Source organism: Malaclemys terrapin, chromosome 1 (assembly GCF_027887155.1).
Source record: "Malaclemys terrapin pileata isolate rMalTer1 chromosome 1, rMalTer1.hap1, whole genome shotgun sequence".
Classification (NCBI taxonomy): Eukaryota; Metazoa; Chordata; order Testudines; family Emydidae; genus Malaclemys; species Malaclemys terrapin.
This window is the reverse complement of record NC_071505.1, coordinates 168,690,223-168,707,047: the sequence shown is the minus strand read 5'-3', so window position 1 is coordinate 168,707,047 and position 16,825 is coordinate 168,690,223. Positions and strand designations below refer to the sequence as shown.

The 16,825-nt window shown below is 47.2% G+C and overlaps 1 protein-coding gene across 1 annotated transcript; it reads left to right on the top strand.

Moving 5' to 3' along the window:
* The first annotated feature begins 874 nt into the window (after positions 1 to 874).
* TIMMDC1 (translocase of inner mitochondrial membrane domain containing 1) lies at positions 875 to 16,825 on the top strand. The gene is made up of 7 exons (XM_054046700.1): positions 875 to 1,093; positions 2,691 to 2,856; positions 5,423 to 5,511; positions 7,202 to 7,269; positions 8,344 to 8,422; positions 9,316 to 9,426; positions 15,832 to 16,825. Exons 1-7 carry the CDS (start codon positions 984 to 986, stop codon positions 15,974 to 15,976), a joined length of 768 nt encoding a protein of 255 aa, XP_053902675.1. The 5' UTR covers positions 875 to 983; the 3' UTR covers positions 15,977 to 16,825.

Below are 16,825 nucleotides of genomic sequence, written 5' to 3'. Positions count from 1 at the left end.
GCTTGAGGCTCTTTCCTTGGTTAATGGAGAGAGAAGGGGTTGGTGTTAGGGTGGTGGCTCTTAGGTCATGTCTACACTACAAGCTATAGTGGATGCAAGTTATGTGGCTGTACAGCTGCTGCTGTTGGTATATTGCAGGGGTAGGCAACCTATGGCAGGTGTGCCAAAGGCGGCACATGAGTTGATTTTTAGTGGCGCTCAGACTGCCTGGGTCCTGGTCACCGGTCTGGGGTGGGGGGAGGGTCTGCATTTTAATTTAATTTTAAATGAAGCTTTTTAAACACTTTGAAAACCTTGTTTACTTTATATACAACAATAGCCTAGTTATATAAGATAGACTTATAGAGAGAAAACTTCTTAAAACGTTAAAATGTATCACTGGCACGCAAAACCTTAAATGAGGGTGAATAAGTGAAGACTCAGCACAGCACTTCTGAAAGGTGGCCGACCCCTGGGATATTGCTTGGGTGCCCGTACACTTGGCTGCTTGTGCTCCATGGGGTGGTAGTGCTGGAACAATTTGTATAGTGGGGGGTGCTGAGAGCCACTGAACCAAACTGTAAACCCTGTTATATGACGGGAACCAATTCCAGGCAGCACCCCACGTTCCAGCGCCTATGCCCAGGGGTCGGGATCCCAGCGCGCCACATGCCGCCCTCTGGGCGCTGCCCCCTGGGGCCCTGGTGCAGCGCGTTGCGCGGCGCCCAGGAACGGGCAGACAGGGCCGCGCGGGCAGAGCCATGGGGCGCGGGGGCAGCCGAGGTGCAGCCCGGCCCCTGCGCGGGGGATGGGCGGGGCGGGGCCAGGCCGCTGCTTGCGCTGCCCCTCCCGGGCGGCAGGGGGCGGAGCGGGGCCGAGCCGGGCCGCTCTTGCCGCCGGTGAGGCGGGGCCGGGGGGACCCAGGCGTCCGGGACCGGGCCGCTCTCCTTGCTGCGGGGCTGGAGGCTGGAGCCAGCCCGCCGTTCCCGCGGCAGCAGCCGGGCATGGGGGTCCCTGGGAGCGGCCCGGAGCTGGGCTCGGCGCCCCGGCACATCGGCACCGCGCAGCCCCCGGACACGGGCTGGGAGCGGCTGCGGGAGCTCTGGCACCGCGAGTGAGTAACGCCGGGCCGGGCCGGGCCTGCAAGGGCATGGCTAGGGCAGCCCGTCCCCCTCCCCACGTGTGTGCGCCGCCGCCTCCCCCCCTCACGTACATTGCTGTGGGTGTCTGTCCCCCTCCCCGACACACACACGCTCTGCTGTGGTTCTCTGTCCCCGCCTCTGTCTCTCTCTCCGCCCACACACTGCTTTGGTTGTCCGTCCCTTCTCCTCCCCCCCCGGGTTATCTGTGTCGCCCAACACACACACCTTGTCTGTCTGTCCCCCACACACAGGCATGCACACTCTGCTGTGGTCAGGGGCGGCTCTATGTTTTTTGCTGCCCCAAGCACGGCAGTCAGGCAGATTCGGTGGCGTTTCTGCGGGTGATCTGCTGGTCCTGTGCCTTCGGCACTGAAGCCGCGGGACATGCCGCCCAAGGCTGCCTGACTGCCGCCCTCATGGTGACCTGCACGCCGCCCCCTGCAGCTTGCTGCGCTGGTGCCTGGAGCCGCCCCTGGCTGTGATTATCCATCCAGTCTTCCATGCATTCCCTCCTATCCAGCTATCTCCCACACACTATCTATCTGCCCATCTTACACACACACACGTTGCTGTGGTTACCTGGCCTCCTCATCCCAGTGCTCATCCTGCACAGCCATTCACACCTTTGCCTGGTGTGACACCCGTTGGTAAATCATTCACAGTCACCTGGATGTGCACCCAGTCTGACCTGCACACTCGGAAATTCACGACTAGTATATAAAGTAGCAGTTATAAGGGAAAATAGCACTGTTTCCATCAGGCGGGGAAACAAAACTAGCAACCTGCTAGTACTGATCATGTTCCTCTCTGGGGTGAGCATGGCTTATGCCAACCTCTAGCACTGGAAAATCATGAGATTGATTTAAATACCATTTAATTCGCTGTCTGGATTCTGAGATTTTGGGGGGCATTTGAGTCATGTTTTTGACCTTTTCTCCACCACCCGGAGGGCTAGAAACTTACCTTTTAAAAACAAAAGCTGAGATTCTCCTGTGATCACCTGACTACAGGAACTGGGGCTTTAAGAATAACACCCAATATCACAAGACTCACAATAAAATCATGATAGTTGGCAACTCTACCTTTGTGATATTCTGTATTCCCCTTTCATTCTAGGAATGAGAAAGCACAGTCTCCAGGTTTCACTCAGTCCTTAGCCTTTTTGCTGAGACTTCCCTTGAGTGACATTTGTTAGGGGTGTGGGTTTTTAAATACCTTGAGACCCACCAATTCATTTCACGTAGACCTCCAAACAGCCATTAGATGCAATGGATTTTTGGACACTACTGATCTTGACTACAACAGAACCTGTGAAGGAAAGGTGAAAGACTCTGTGTCCCATTCACTTTAGCTGTCCAGTCCTGCCCAAGAAGGATTTAAAAAAATATAATGTTACCTGTTTGCTTAATATTGATGGCAGATTATGAGTTTAATCTGTAAATGCAATAATTTGAAGAGTAGTGTCTGAAATGGTCCCATGCATGATATGTTTTAGCAGGAATGACTCTTGTTAGGTTAGCAGTGCTCCCAAATGCTAAATCTCCCAGTAACATTGTTTCTTTGTGCTAGTGAACTACAGCAGTACCCAGAAGAAACTCTCAACATTATCAAAGCTACGTTTTCAGGGGCTGTCATTGGCTGGGTGTATGGAGGTTTGCCAGCTTTTCAGCACGCGAAGACACAATATATTGAGCGGAGCCAAGCGGAGATTTTTCAGAACCGTCTGGATGCTGTGGTATGGACCAAAGTCATGCATATTGGAACCAAAACTGCTCCTTTTTTGTGGAGCCTGTTTTCAGCAGCAAAGAGCCTGAAATAGAGGGGTGCGGGGTGTGGCAGGGGGTTGGGATGTGGGTTCCGGCCTGGCACCACTTACCTGGAGCAGCTCCAGGGTGGCAGCAGTGTACAGTGGGGCTAAGGCAGGCTCCCTGCCTGCCCTGGCCCCGTGCTGCTCCCGGAAGTGGCCGGCGGCCTTTGGGGGGTAGGGCAGAGGGCTCTGTGCACTGCCCTGGCCTGCAGGCACCGTCCCCAGCAGCTTCCATTGGCTGCGGTTCCCCGTTCCCAGCCAATGGGAGCTGCAGGGGCGGTGCCTGCAGGCCAGGGCAGCGCACAGAGCCCTCTGCCACCCCCTCCTCCCCTAGGGGCCGTAGGGACGTGGTGCCGGCTGCTTCTGGGAGTGGTGCAGGGCCAGGGCAGGAAGGGAGCCTGCCTTAGCCTCGCGGCGCCACGGGGGTGGCAATTCCATGGGCTGGATCCAAAGCCCCGAGGGGCTGGATCCAGCCCGCGGGCCGTAGTTTGCCCACCCCTGCTCTACATGTTGGCTGTTAATCAAGCCAACTTTTTCAGGTGACAGATTGACCTGCTGTGCTAGACCAAAATGTTAAAACTTGAAAGAAAAACATCCTTACTTAAATATGAATTTTTAGATTGGCACTGCTTGTGGTTGCAAATTTAAGAAATTGGGCTGCTGTGTCACTTACTGGGTGCTGCCGTTGTAAAGTTATAGCATTGTATGGTACTTCTCATTTGGAGGTCTAGTGTACAACAGAGAATTCAGTTCCCATTGGCAGTCAGATTTAAAGGGCAAGATATTTTTAATACAGGTAAGTGTGCAAAATGTGGGTGTAATTACCTACGTAATTTTCATGCACAGTTACTGTGATTGCATTTGCAAACTACCAAACTCTTCGATTTATATTCATACATAGATAATTTGTGTAACCATCTGTGGTAATTATGTACCTCAATTAAGTGCTGAGTTATGCTCACATTCTGCATGCTTATGTACTCAGTTATATTTAAGCTATTAAATTAGGCAAATTCTATTATTTCAAAAAATGGCTTACAAAAATGTTGAGTCTCTAATTTCCAGTGTGTTTTAATGGCAACCAGGTTCTCTCATAATCTGCATCATGAGGCTGTCAGATTGGTAACTTCTTCTTTGCTTGTCAGCATTTTTTGTTTTATTTAACACTTGACAGAATACAATTACAATTATTCATTACATCCAGCTACAAAAGAGAGGAGTGGGACTTGGGCCACACCTCTCTCCTCAGCATTTCCTATTGGCTAGCTTAGGGACCAATCCATTCAGCTTGCTGGCTTTTGTAGATATCCTTTTTAGGTACCTGACTCTCCCCATGCATTGGGCCTAACTTGCAGCTGTGGATTCTTTTGGGGCTAAATCCACAAAGGGGATGTGGGCTCAGGATTGCAATGCCTAAATTTAGATGTTCTGCCGCTTATTTCACTGGATCATGCCTTTAAAGGGACTCTTTAAAATAAATAAATAAATAAATAAATCTTATTTCTGTTAGTAATTTGGAAATTAAAATAGAAATGACTTTAAACATACTTTTAATCATTTATAGTATTTATTTAGTTTTGGCATTTTGCTCAACTTCCACAAAAAAACTAGAGCACCCAGTTTCTCTTTGTGTTTCTAGTCTGTTTCAGGTGATTATACGTTTGCACCCGTGCTACAGCATGTGGGTTGCAAGCGCTGCAAAAGAGGGTGTTGGATTTAAGCAATCTTAATTGGAATGTTTTAAAATTTCATGAGATTTCTATTAATATTACATCTTGTAAAACCTTGTTTATATACAAAGCTTAAATGGTAGGCCTAAAGTACACTGCTTGAGGGTCCTTCTTAATGTTTAAGCCAAATGGTTATCATTTAGGCTAGGTCTACACTACGGGGGGAAAGGGGGTCGACCATATGCAACTTCAGCTACGTGAATAGCGTATGCGTATTTTAGGTCGACTTACCTGGCTGTGAGGATGGCGGCGAGTCGACCGCTGCCGTCAACTCCGCTTCTGCCTCTTGCCACGGTGGATTTCCAGAGTCGACGGCAGAGCCACCGGGGATCGATTTTATCGCTTCTTCACTAGACGCGATAAGTCGATCCCCAATAGTGAAGACGTGCCCTTAGTTATTTAATGACTATTAACCCATAGTTAAAATCAGTTAGAAACTAGTTTCAAGTTTCTGTCCCAATAGGTTTCTGCACTGCCAGTGTCATAAAAGACATTACTTTTCTGAAAGATGGCTGCCTTCAGCTCTAGGATTGGAAATACCAATTGGAATTAAAAATTTTAATTAATTCTCAGTTTTCCTCTTGAATGGCTGAGGGAAATGGGGGCTGTTTCCCCTTAAGATGGAACCAGTGTATCAATTCCATCAGTTTGAGTACTATCAAGATGGGTAATCTTAATGGAATGCCAGTGTCTCAAGTATCATCTGTGTGCAGTGAAATGACAGTGAGTTTATGACCTGTAACCTTCTCTTATTCTCCACATAGCAATCTGCACATCGTGCTGCAATCCGGGGATTCATCCGTTACGGCTGGCGCTGGAGCTGGAGAATTGCTACTTTTGTGGCAATATTCAAGTAAGTTTTTCATACCTATGGTTGTGGAGAAACATCAGGATAAGAACCTGCAGAGATCTGTTTAGGTGAAAATAACAGCTATAAGTGTTAAAGGGACTCTGTCAGGTTGAAAATCATACTTTAAAAAAGCCTTTTAAAACAAATGTAATTTATTTTACTCCATTAATATTCTGTTTTCTTTTGACTTCTCACTGAGTGTGGAAGATGAAAACAGAGTGGTTGGTTTCACTTTTGGGGCTAAATCCACAAAGGGGACGTGGGCTCAGGATTGCACTGCCTATATTTAGATGTTCTGCCACCTAGTAGAATCCACAACTGCAAGTTAGGCCCAATGCATGGGGAGAGTTAGGTGCCTAAAAAGGATATCTACAGAAGCCAGCAAGCTGAATGGATTGGTGCCTAAGCTAGCCAACAGGAAATGCTGAGGAGAGAGGTGTGGCCCAAGTCCCACTCCTCTCCGACTTTGGACTGGAGAAAAAGGTTTTTCTCCACTCGGGGATCACAGCTGTGGAGCTTCAGCCAGGTCAATGCTTTCTCTCAAAAAATGGAGGAGGCGGTGGTGGTGTTACCCTCTTTAGCCCTGAAGCCTCGTGGTTAGGGCACTCACCTGGGAGGTGGGAGATCTGCAGTAAGTTCCTGCTCCTCTCAGGCAGAGGGGGGATTTGAACCTTGTTTCTGATGAAGCTGTTCCATTTAGCATGAAATACTGAAGTAGTCATTGGAGCAGGAACTTGAAGTTGACTCTCCCCCATCCCAGGTGAGTGCTCTAACCACTGGCCTATAGAGTAATTCTTCAGTCCAGTGAATATTTAATACAAAGTAGAACAGTTTCATCAGGAACGATTGAAAGACCCACCTCACTGGTGTTTGCAGTTCCTCACAGTTTAGTACCATTTTCAGATTTAATTGATGTACTGTTTACTCCTTCTTCTGGAACTTTAATTGTGTTAACTATTCTGGACCTAACACACATCCCTGTGGTTTCCCCACAACTGTCTCCAGACATCTTCCGCTTGAGACATTGCTCTTTTTCATTACCCCCTTGGATTTTTATTCTATAGCCAGTTTTCAGTCTACATGACAGTGTCCATGTGCAAACCATTTTATAGTCATTTGGGGAGAAAGTTTTTGAGATAATCAAATGCCTTCCTAAAATCCAAATACAGAATTTCTGCTGCATTCCTCCTTCCCACTAACCTTAAGCTTGACGAGCAATTACCCTCCCCACCCAAAAAAAAAACCCAACAACTTACAGTTGATGGTTTTATCCTCACTCAATAGTTAGAGACATAGGCTGCGCTTTAGGAGTTGACCAGCCATGCTTGTGGCTCCCACAGACTGTTCACGGTACACTGTCGTGATTGATAGGTTCACTTTTGAGTCTAACCTGCTTGCAGTCTTCATATGGTTTTAAATTTATGCTTGGAAATGTTGGTTTAAAAAAATTACATAAAAAACCTTGGCGTTCTAGTGCTCCCCCACATCCTGTAAGGTGATTGAGGTCAATGCATTAGTGGCTACTAAGTGTGTCCCAGACAGATCGGCTATAGGGAGGATGGGGTGGGCTGACTTGTTAGCTCCTCATTCTTTAGTGAAATCCTCTCTGATTTGGGTTCCATACGGCTTTATTGTCGAGTGTGCTCTTTGTTCATGTCTGCCTTCTGACTCTTTCTGTGCCCCACGCTTGCAGCACAGTGAGCACTGGTCTGTCCGTGTACCGCAATAAAACCACCTTCAGTCACTTTGCTGCCGCAGGAGGTGAGATTACTTTATTTTTATATTCTGTTCTGTTCTGTCTGAGTGAAGAGATACTGTCTTTGATTTGAGTCAGTGAGAGTCAGGGCTCCTGGCTTGTATTTCCTCTGCTGCCACCGACTCACTTTATGACCGTGGTTAATTATTTAACCATGGTGTGCCTGTTTCCCATTCCTAATACAGGGGTGATAAAACTTTCCTAACCCACCAGGGAGTTGCAAGGCTTAGTTAATGTTTGAAAGTTTGTTGCCCTTCTTGAGTGAAAGGTGCGTGGGTAGTATAAGTGCGGCGGAACAGTGTATAATATCTCATCTCAAAAAATGAGAAATGAGCATTAGAAATCCATCAGTGAGGGGGTATGCATATTCCTTCCTTCTCTTCATAACAGCTTAATGCTGCTGCTTACAAATGTTTCCAAGGGAAAGATCATTTTTAAGTTTGCTCTAGATACAGAACAGGGTCTCTTTCTGTATGTTCTCTTTATACAGGCATATACTGTGATTCCAATTGGATATATTTTTCCTCACTTCCTGTTTTAAACTGTTAGGTAGTATTACTGGTTGTTGTTGAACAACTGCTGTGCTCCGTCAGAGGTAGCTCCGTTTCCGTAGTGGGTGGGCTGGTAATCCGCCTCAAGCATTTAGTTCTTACAGCTCTTTTGGAAGAAATTTTGTGCTGTGTTTAGTGTTAGAGAAGTTACAGATTTAAAAAAAAGACCTATTAGGTTGCCACTCTCATCTTCCCTTCCAATCTGAATTGGAAGTATGGCAACCAGGGCCAAAATGTGACTGTTGGGGGTGAAGCAGCTTTACTGAGTCATGTGACACCATATTGTGACATTCCCCCCCAAAGTGGAGAACATAGGGTTCAGACTGTCACACATGTTCAGGCCCCTCAGAGATTGGCAGAGCCACTGCTGCCTCAGTATTTGGTTTCTGTTCTCTTGAGACTGGCTTTTGGCATTCAGGGGGTGGAGGGTAGAAGTGGCAGAGCAGTTCCCTCTGTGTGTGTGTGTGTGTGTGTGTGTGTGGTGCTAGGACTCCTTAGAGACTCATGTCTGTGGCTTGTGTGTTTTAGCCTTTACAGGAGGCCTGTTCAGAATGCATTTGGGCCTGAGCAGAATGGCAGCTGGCAGTGTCTTTGGAGCAGCATTCGGGTAAGCTGCACGCATACCAAATCAATAAACAGGGTCAGAATTACATTCTTTAGCTACTGTATGTTGGATAATGACCGCCCAAGTCAAGCCTTGAATCTTAGGAGGGGCTGCAGCAGACTTCCCATACCCTCAGCCCCCTGCTGGATTTTCTGCATCCCTTTGTGGACAATGATGATTTCTGTCTCCAAAAGTCCCCATCCAATTTTTCTGTACTTTATACTTCATTGTTCTTCCAGTGATGGCTGGATACATGGAGATTTCCCTTTCTCCTTAGAACTGATCAGTGCTTGCGCCTTAAATGGCCATAGAAGATGCTGATTACCATTAAAACAGAAAAGTAACAATAGTGTTAGGATCCTCTCTCCTCCTGCCCCTTCTCCCCATGTTTAGTGTCTCTACTAACCAGCTCTTCAGTTGGCTTCTCAGAACAATGAGCCGAAAGTAAAGAGGATGAAGCATTTTCTTGAGGAGTTGTGTTGTATACTGGTGAGAGCAGGAGACTAGGAGCAAGGACTCCTGGATTTCCTTCCCAGCTTCACCACTGACTGCCTGTATGCCCTGGGGCAAATCACTTAGCTTCTCTGTGCCTGTTTTCCCAGCTGTAAAATTTTAATAATACCGACCTACCTTGTCTGATAAGAGGCTTAATGAGTGCTTACAAAGCACATCAGCTGGTTGTAGCAGGGGTATTGTGTTTCCTGAATAGCTGTATGGGGAGTTGAGCTTCATACAGTGATTGTCACCACTTAGTGAAAAGGAAGGTCTGAATATTGGAGGAGGTTATGTATCACTGACCATGTGGTTGCCCTCCCCCCACACACTCCTTCCTTATTGCCAGTAAACTATTAGTGTCTTCTGATGGCTTATCTGTAACTTCCTCCTCCATCTCTTAGCATCCCTGCAGGAGGGCTGTTGATGGCAGTGCAGAAGCTGGCTGGTGAGACCATACAGGAGAAAAGAACACGTGAGAGAAGATTGCTGCATGAACAGAGGTTTGCAGAGTGGTAAGAAAAAATGTTGCACTATCTAAATTAGTGAATCTGTATCATTGATCAGAGAGGCGGTAGTTCCAACTTTTTCATTTGGCAAACCAATTTGTAAGAGAGAGTATTGGATGGTCTATTTCTGCTTCCAGCCCCAGTTCCTCACTATTTGATTCTCAGGTTGTTTCAGGGTTCAGTCTAAGAACCACTGATCTGGTCTTCCTAGCCTCAGATTGCACCGTTTATTGTCCAGTGAAAGTCATTCCAGTCAATGCTGCAATTTGCTTATTTTGTAGTACAGTAGTTTGAATTTATAGCTTGCCTCCGCTCAAAACTCTCCCAACATCTTCACTTCTCGTGTGGCTGAGAAAGTAAACAGCAGATTTTAATGTATTTTAAAGAATGTTTGGACTTTACTGAGTCTTTTATTACAATATGCAGACTGGGGTCAGGGGGAGTCAAACAGGGTCAAAATTCTTCTCATGTAGGTTTACATTTCCCTTTATTGGAAAAGGGATGCCAGAAGTCTTTGGGAAGGAAGGCCTCCCCTAAAACTATTAATCTCTTGAAAACAGAACAGTGTATATATTTATTATATTTAAAAAAAATCCCTAAAGATGGAAGAGAGCTATTAGTTCTTCGAGTGATTGCTCATGTGTATTCCACAATAGGTGTGCATGCTCGCCACGTGCACCGGTGTCAGAAGTTTTTCCCCTAGCAGTACCCATAGGGGAGTGCCCGTAGCAACCCCTGGAGTGGCGCCTTCATGGCGCAGTATAAGGTGCGCTGCACACTCCCCTCACCCTCAGTTCCTTCTTGCCAAACAACTCCGACAGAGGGGAAGGAGGGTGGGATGTGGAATAGACATTAGCAACACATCTCAAAGAACACCAGTTACGGAAAAGGTAACTGTCTTTTCTTCTTCAAGTGATTGCTCGTGTGTATTCCACAATAGGTGATTCCAAGCTATATTTGTTGGAGGTGGGTAGGCGTTCACAAATTCTCAGGACGGAGCACAGCCCTTCCGAACCCGGCGTTGTCCCTAGTCTGGAAGACCATCGCATAATGCGAGGTGAACGTGTGAACTGAAGACCATGTGGCAGCCCTGCAAATGTCCTGAATGGGGATATGGGCTAAAAAGGCAGCCTACGAGGCCTGCGCCTGAGTCGAGTGTGCCCTTACAATCGACGGCAGAGGGATTCCCGCCAGGTCATAACAGGTACAGATGCATGACATAATCCAGTTGGAGAGCCGCTGAGTGGAAATTGGCTGACCCCTCATGCATTCGGCTGAGGCAACGAACAGCTGCAAAGACTTCAGGAACAGCTTAGTTCGCTCCAGGTAAAAAGCCAGAGCCTGTCTCACATCCAGCGTGTGGAGGCGACGCTCCTCACTGGACGCATGGGGCTTGCAGCAGAGGACCGGCAGGAAAATGTCTTGACCCATGTGGTAGGTGGAGACCACCTTCGGGAGGAACAAAGGATGTGGGCGGAGCTGGACCTTATCTTTATGGAACACCGTGTACAGGGGCTCAGAGGTCAGGGTCCTGAGTTCCGAGACCCGCCTAGCCGACCTGATCGCAACCAGGAAGGCCACCTTCCACAAGAGTGCGACCAGGAGTACGTAGCTAGTGGCTCAAACAGGGGACCCATCAGCCGGGCAGCACCAAGTTCAGGTCCCACTGCAGGACCAGGGACCTAACGTACGGGAAGAGACGATTAGTCCCTTAAGGAATCGGCCAGTCATGGCATGGGAGAATACCGTGTGCCCCTGCACCGGCAGGTGGAAAGCCGATATGGCCGCTAAGTGCACCTTGACAGACGAGGGCGCCAGGCCCTGGGCTCTAAGGCAAAGGACGTAGTCCAAAATGAACTGGATCGGGGCAGCCACAGGGGAGATGCCCCACTCAGCCGCCCATTGGGAAAACCGAGACCACTTTGCCAAGCAGGCTCAGTGCGTGGAGGGTCGCCTGCTTTCCAAGAGGACACGCTGAACCCCTTCTGAGCACGTCCTTTCCTCCCAGCCTAAAATTGTGATCATCTTTTTGGACCTCCTGTATAGCCCAGGCTTCCCCAAAATAATTCCTAGAGCTTTTAGAAAAATATCCAATTTTGATTTAAAAACGATCAGTGATGATGAAGAATCCATCACAACCCTTGATAAATTGTTCCAATTTTTAATTACTCTAATCATTTACACCTTATTTCTAGTCTGAATTTGTCTAGCTTCAACTTCCAGCCATTGGATCATGTTATATCTTTCTCAGCTAGATTGAAGAGCCCATCATTAAATATTTGTTTGCCAGGTAGGTACTTATAGACGGTAATCAAGTCACCTCTTAACCTTTTCTTTGTTAAAATGAGTAGATGGAGCTGCTAGAGTCTATCACTAAGACATCAGTTTGTAGAATAAGCAGATTACAAGCCCCAATGATAAATCCTCCATATGCAGTTTTTCACATGGATAGAGTAATTGAGACCACATCCATCTTTTATTTCAAAAGTACTATCAGATTTTCATATCTATCAATTCATTCACTTACCAGTTTTTTCCAAAACCTCACTCTTCACCTGCTGAATCTAAATTACATCCTTTTAGATGTGAGAATATTGCAGTTACATTACATAGAAAGAACTAACTCTTTTCATAAAACTTCAAGACTTGTTATTGCTTACGGTAACAAACCAAAAGGGATGGCTATTTTTTTCAAAATGTGTATAGGATTGTATGAGAACTGTTCATGATATTAAGAAGAAGAGTCCTCTATCACAATCGGAACTCACTCCAACAGACCACAAGTTGCATCAATAATAGCATGCCCAAGTCAAGTTCCAACACTGGAAGTATATAGAGCTCCTACTCTGTCTTCAGCTCATACACTTACAAAACATTATTCATTGTGGGGTTCCATGCAGAGCAGATAAAGCACACGACCACTGTGGTTGCAAGCTGAATCCAATTCTGTTTATTACAAGCTTTCTTTTATAGTTTTTCTTAACATTACATAACACAATTAGGCTATAATCACACATCTACCGATTGGACAAGAAGGAGAATCATGTGTTTATCACATGTATAGCCCCACACCGATTGGTTCAACCGTTCCTTACATAAGGCCATGATTTGTTTACCTCATCTTATATAATCCCAGACCACCAGGGGGTCTTACATAAGGCCATGATCATCTTATATAATCCTAGACCACCAGGGGGTCTTACATAAGGCCATGATCATTTTATATAATCCTAGACCACCAGGGGGCCTTACATAAGGCCATGATTTGTTTACCTGGCAAGTGTCCCATCGTGACCCTTACCTCCTCATGGAACTTTTCATTAGGTTGGTGTAGGGATGATACATCCCCACACCTCCCCCCTTTTCCTTAAATAAGGAACTTATTAAGAAACGTAATATTACGTAAATGCCCACGAAAACCATTGGGGTGTAAACAAGGATAGCCAATAAGACATGTTTTAAAGGGATCCGATGGGGTGGCCATGGACAAACAAAAAGGGCTTCTTGGCCAGTCTGGTTTGCCCAGGTGACCCAAACATTTTGTTGTGGGTTAACAAAAAGTACAGAGTTTGGACATACAAAGACCCCTGCTCCTATAATAAGGAGTCCGAACAAATAGAAATACAGCATTATTAGGTGTTTAGGCTGTGACTAACAACAAGTGCAGGTTCGGTGTCGCGGGGTCCTCGTTCAGCTTCTGCGTGGCGGCGTCCAGTGGCCGGTGCGTGGACACGTTATCCCGTCCAGTGCACCCAATCGCGCAGCCCCACAAACCACAATGAGGACAGGGGGTAGCTACATCATCCGCCAGAGGGATTTTATCCGGCGGTTTTTTCCTATATGTCCTTTCAAAGTTAGATAAGCCTGGCTCCGCCATTCTTTTCAACCTATTCCGCAACTTTTCACCCTGCCCCGGGAACTCCACCCGGAACTTTGGGGTACAAACATCATTGGTGACAGGAAAGCCGGGCTGGTTCAGGGATCGCAATGTGTGGGACTGCGGGGGATGGCTCTTACCGGCCAAATGGGACAACTGATTCAGCATGTCCTGTAGCTGAAGGCCCTGTTTGTACATTTCCGCCCGAAATTCTTGTAACTTATCCCCTTCTGGGCTTGAGACCTCCATTTTATTCGCGGGGTTGTCCGGTAACGGGACGATACTAGGATCAGCTTTGGGTACACCGGGGATGAGTGGTATGATAGTGTCCTTACCCCCAAAGAACTTACGGGCTCCCACCGGCAACACATAAGGCGGCTCCTCTTTTGGCCGAAAGAGGTCATTAATGGCCGACTGGACCTCAGCTTCTGCCGCAAGCGTCTCTATCAGTTTCTTAGATTTGCACCATATTTGGCTTAATGACACGGCCTCCTTGTTGCCGTGAGAGACTGACTCCCAGAGGTCAGAGCCTAGACTTTCCCAGACTGCCTTATTAAAGACAGTATCAGGAGTAACAAAAAACCCGCGTCTCTGCCCCCATTTCAACAAACGGGACAACGCGTTAGAGGGAAGCTTCTCTCCCCGCTTTTTAGCGATGCGTAATAAAAAATCATGCACCGTCTCCTCCTCTGCAGACAAAGCAGAGCCCATTTTATTAAATGCAGCCGCTCACCTGTGAGCTCACGAACGTCTCTCTCGGACGACCAGGAGCCGGTATCCTCCGGTACCTCCTGCCGCGGCTGCCACCTCCGCCTTTTCTCACCGAACGCTTTAGTCGGCTGTGAGCTCACGAACGTCTCTCTCGGACGACCAGGAGCCGGTATCCTCCGGTACCTCCTGCCGCGGCTACCATCTCCGCCTTTCCTCACCGAACGCTTCTGTCGGCTGTGAGCTCACGAACGTCTCTCTCGGACGACCAGGAGCCGGTATCCTCCGGTACCTCCTGCCGCGGCTGCCACCTCCGCCTTTTCTTACCGAACGCTTCTGTCGGCTGTGAGCTCACGAACGTCTCTCTCGGACGACCAGGAGCCGGTATTCTCCGGTACCTCCTGTCGCGGCTGCCACCTCCGCCTTTTCTCACCGAACGCCTCAGTCGGCTGCCTTGATGTCCAAGCCGAATCACGTCGGGGTCACCATTTGTGGCGTCCCAGGCGGAGCGGATAAAGCACACGACCACTGTGGTTGCAAGCTGAATCCAATTCTGTTTATTACAAGCTTTCTTTTATAGTTTTTCTTAACATTACATAACACAATTAGGCTATAATCACACATCTACCGATTGGACAAGAAGGAGAATCATGTGTTTATCACATGTATAGCCCCACACCGATTGGTTCAACCGTTCCTTACATAAGGCCATGATTTGTTTACCTCATCTTATATAATCCCAGACCACCAGGGGGTCTTACATAAGGCCATGATCATCTTATATAATCCTAGACCACCAGGGGGTCTTACATAAGGCCATGATCATTTTATATAATCCTAGACCACCAGGGGGCCTTACATAAGGCCATGATTTGTTTACCTGGCAAGTGTCCCATCGTGACCCTTACCTCCTCATGGAACTTTTCATTAGGTTGGTGTAGGGATGATACATCCCCACAATTCATTACTTACTGCTTCAAGATCTGATGCCAACTTTGGAAGAGCAGTTTTGCAATCTCTTTTCAGATAACTCCTAGAGCTCACTATCTAGAAAGATGACTGCTATCTAATCACCACAAGTGGGATCAACATGTGCAGTAACTGAAAGAAGAAAGTTGGTTATTTACCTTATAAGAAACTATGGTTCGTTGAGATATTCTGCACATCTGGACCCCATGACCTGTCCTCTGTTCCTGCAGCTCAGAAGCTTATAAATAAGGATTCGGCAGCTAAGGAAGTTAGTGGTAGTTGAGGTCACTGCCCTTTATCTGCTTTGGGGAGGATGGGGGATTGAGGGCGTGCACGGCGCATATGTGACCCTGGTAGGGAAAATATTCCACACTCCTGTGCTGGTGCCCAATGGACACCATCAGTGGGATTCACGTATGTGGAACCAGGGCCGGCTCCAGGATTTTTGCTGCCCCAAGCAGCAAAAAAAAAAAAAAAAAAAAGTCACGATCGCGATCTGCGGCACTACCGCCGCCACTTCAGCCGGCCTGCGTGGAACATCTCGAAGAATGATGGTTACTGTAAGGTAAGTAACCATTCTTTGTTCTTTTTTAATTTGAGCATTCATTTGACTGGCAGCTTGGGAAAGGAGTGTTCAAAGGGATAAGCCTGGTTCTTGTCAATGACACTGTGTGACTCATAAAAACTTACAAATAGTGACAAAACTAGACAGAGCCTAAAGATTTGGGCTTTCAGGTTACTGGTGTCTGTTTTACCAATGAGTAGGAGGAGATAACTAGACTCTAGGGCTGCAAATTATACGCTTAGAGGGAGAGTACAGAAACTGAAATTACTTTATCTTCCCTCTCCCCTTTTAGGAAAGCTAGGCTTAATGTTACTGAGGCTGACTTGGAAGAAATTGTCAGTAACACTTCAGAAGGAACCATGGAGAGAGAGATGGAGAAGATCCAAGAGTTGTTAAATCTTCCCAAGAACCCTCTGCCATCGGAAGATAGGAACTAGTCTGAGCTCTGACTTCAGTCAAGGCATCTTGGAAGACTGGCGTGAATCTGTTTCTGTATCCATTGTTTTCGGCAGCAGCAGTTTGATGACAGTGTTGTGGGTATGCATCATGACGGAGGGAGGGTTCAAGATCTTCAACTGGAGTAATGACCAGTGAGCTGGGTTTTGTGTGAGGGCAGCAACAGAACTCTTAGTGGCTACTTCACACTTGAATGTCCTGGGCCACATCTTAATGCAATATACACAGAGAAAGGGGGGTTCATTAGTGCTGCAAGAGTGCATATCCTTATGCCACTGTAGTGAGTGGCATGATGGCAGAGTCTAGGAGCTGCCACTCTCCCAAGGAAGCCTGTAATGCCATTTTTATCCTTATTTGAAAACAGAATTCAGTTTTGGTGAAACTGGCTGCACTGATAGCGCTGGAGTGCTGCCTATCCATTCCCAGGTGCAGCATGGGCAATGCCCATGCTAGTTCCCTCCACTCTCTTTCTTCAGTGTACCTCAACCCTACTCCACTAGGAACAGTGCTACGGGTGAGAAGAGTTTGGTGACTGTGGCCTACTCGGGCTTTAGACGTTTTGCGGAAATAAATGGTTCTCAGTTTTCCAAATGAGGATTGTGTCAGGATCATGAAGAAAGTGCCTGACAAGGACATACCTTGGGTTCCTCTAAAGTAGGGTGTCCTTCCTTGAGGGGGAGGGGGCTACAACAAGGATGACTGCATGTTAGCAGGAGAGCTTAGTGTTACGGACACATTTTAACCAAAAATTGTGATTGTGTTAAGTTACAAATCACAGGATCCTCTTGGAGGAAAACTATTGGAAATGCTATTTAACAGACATAACCGCT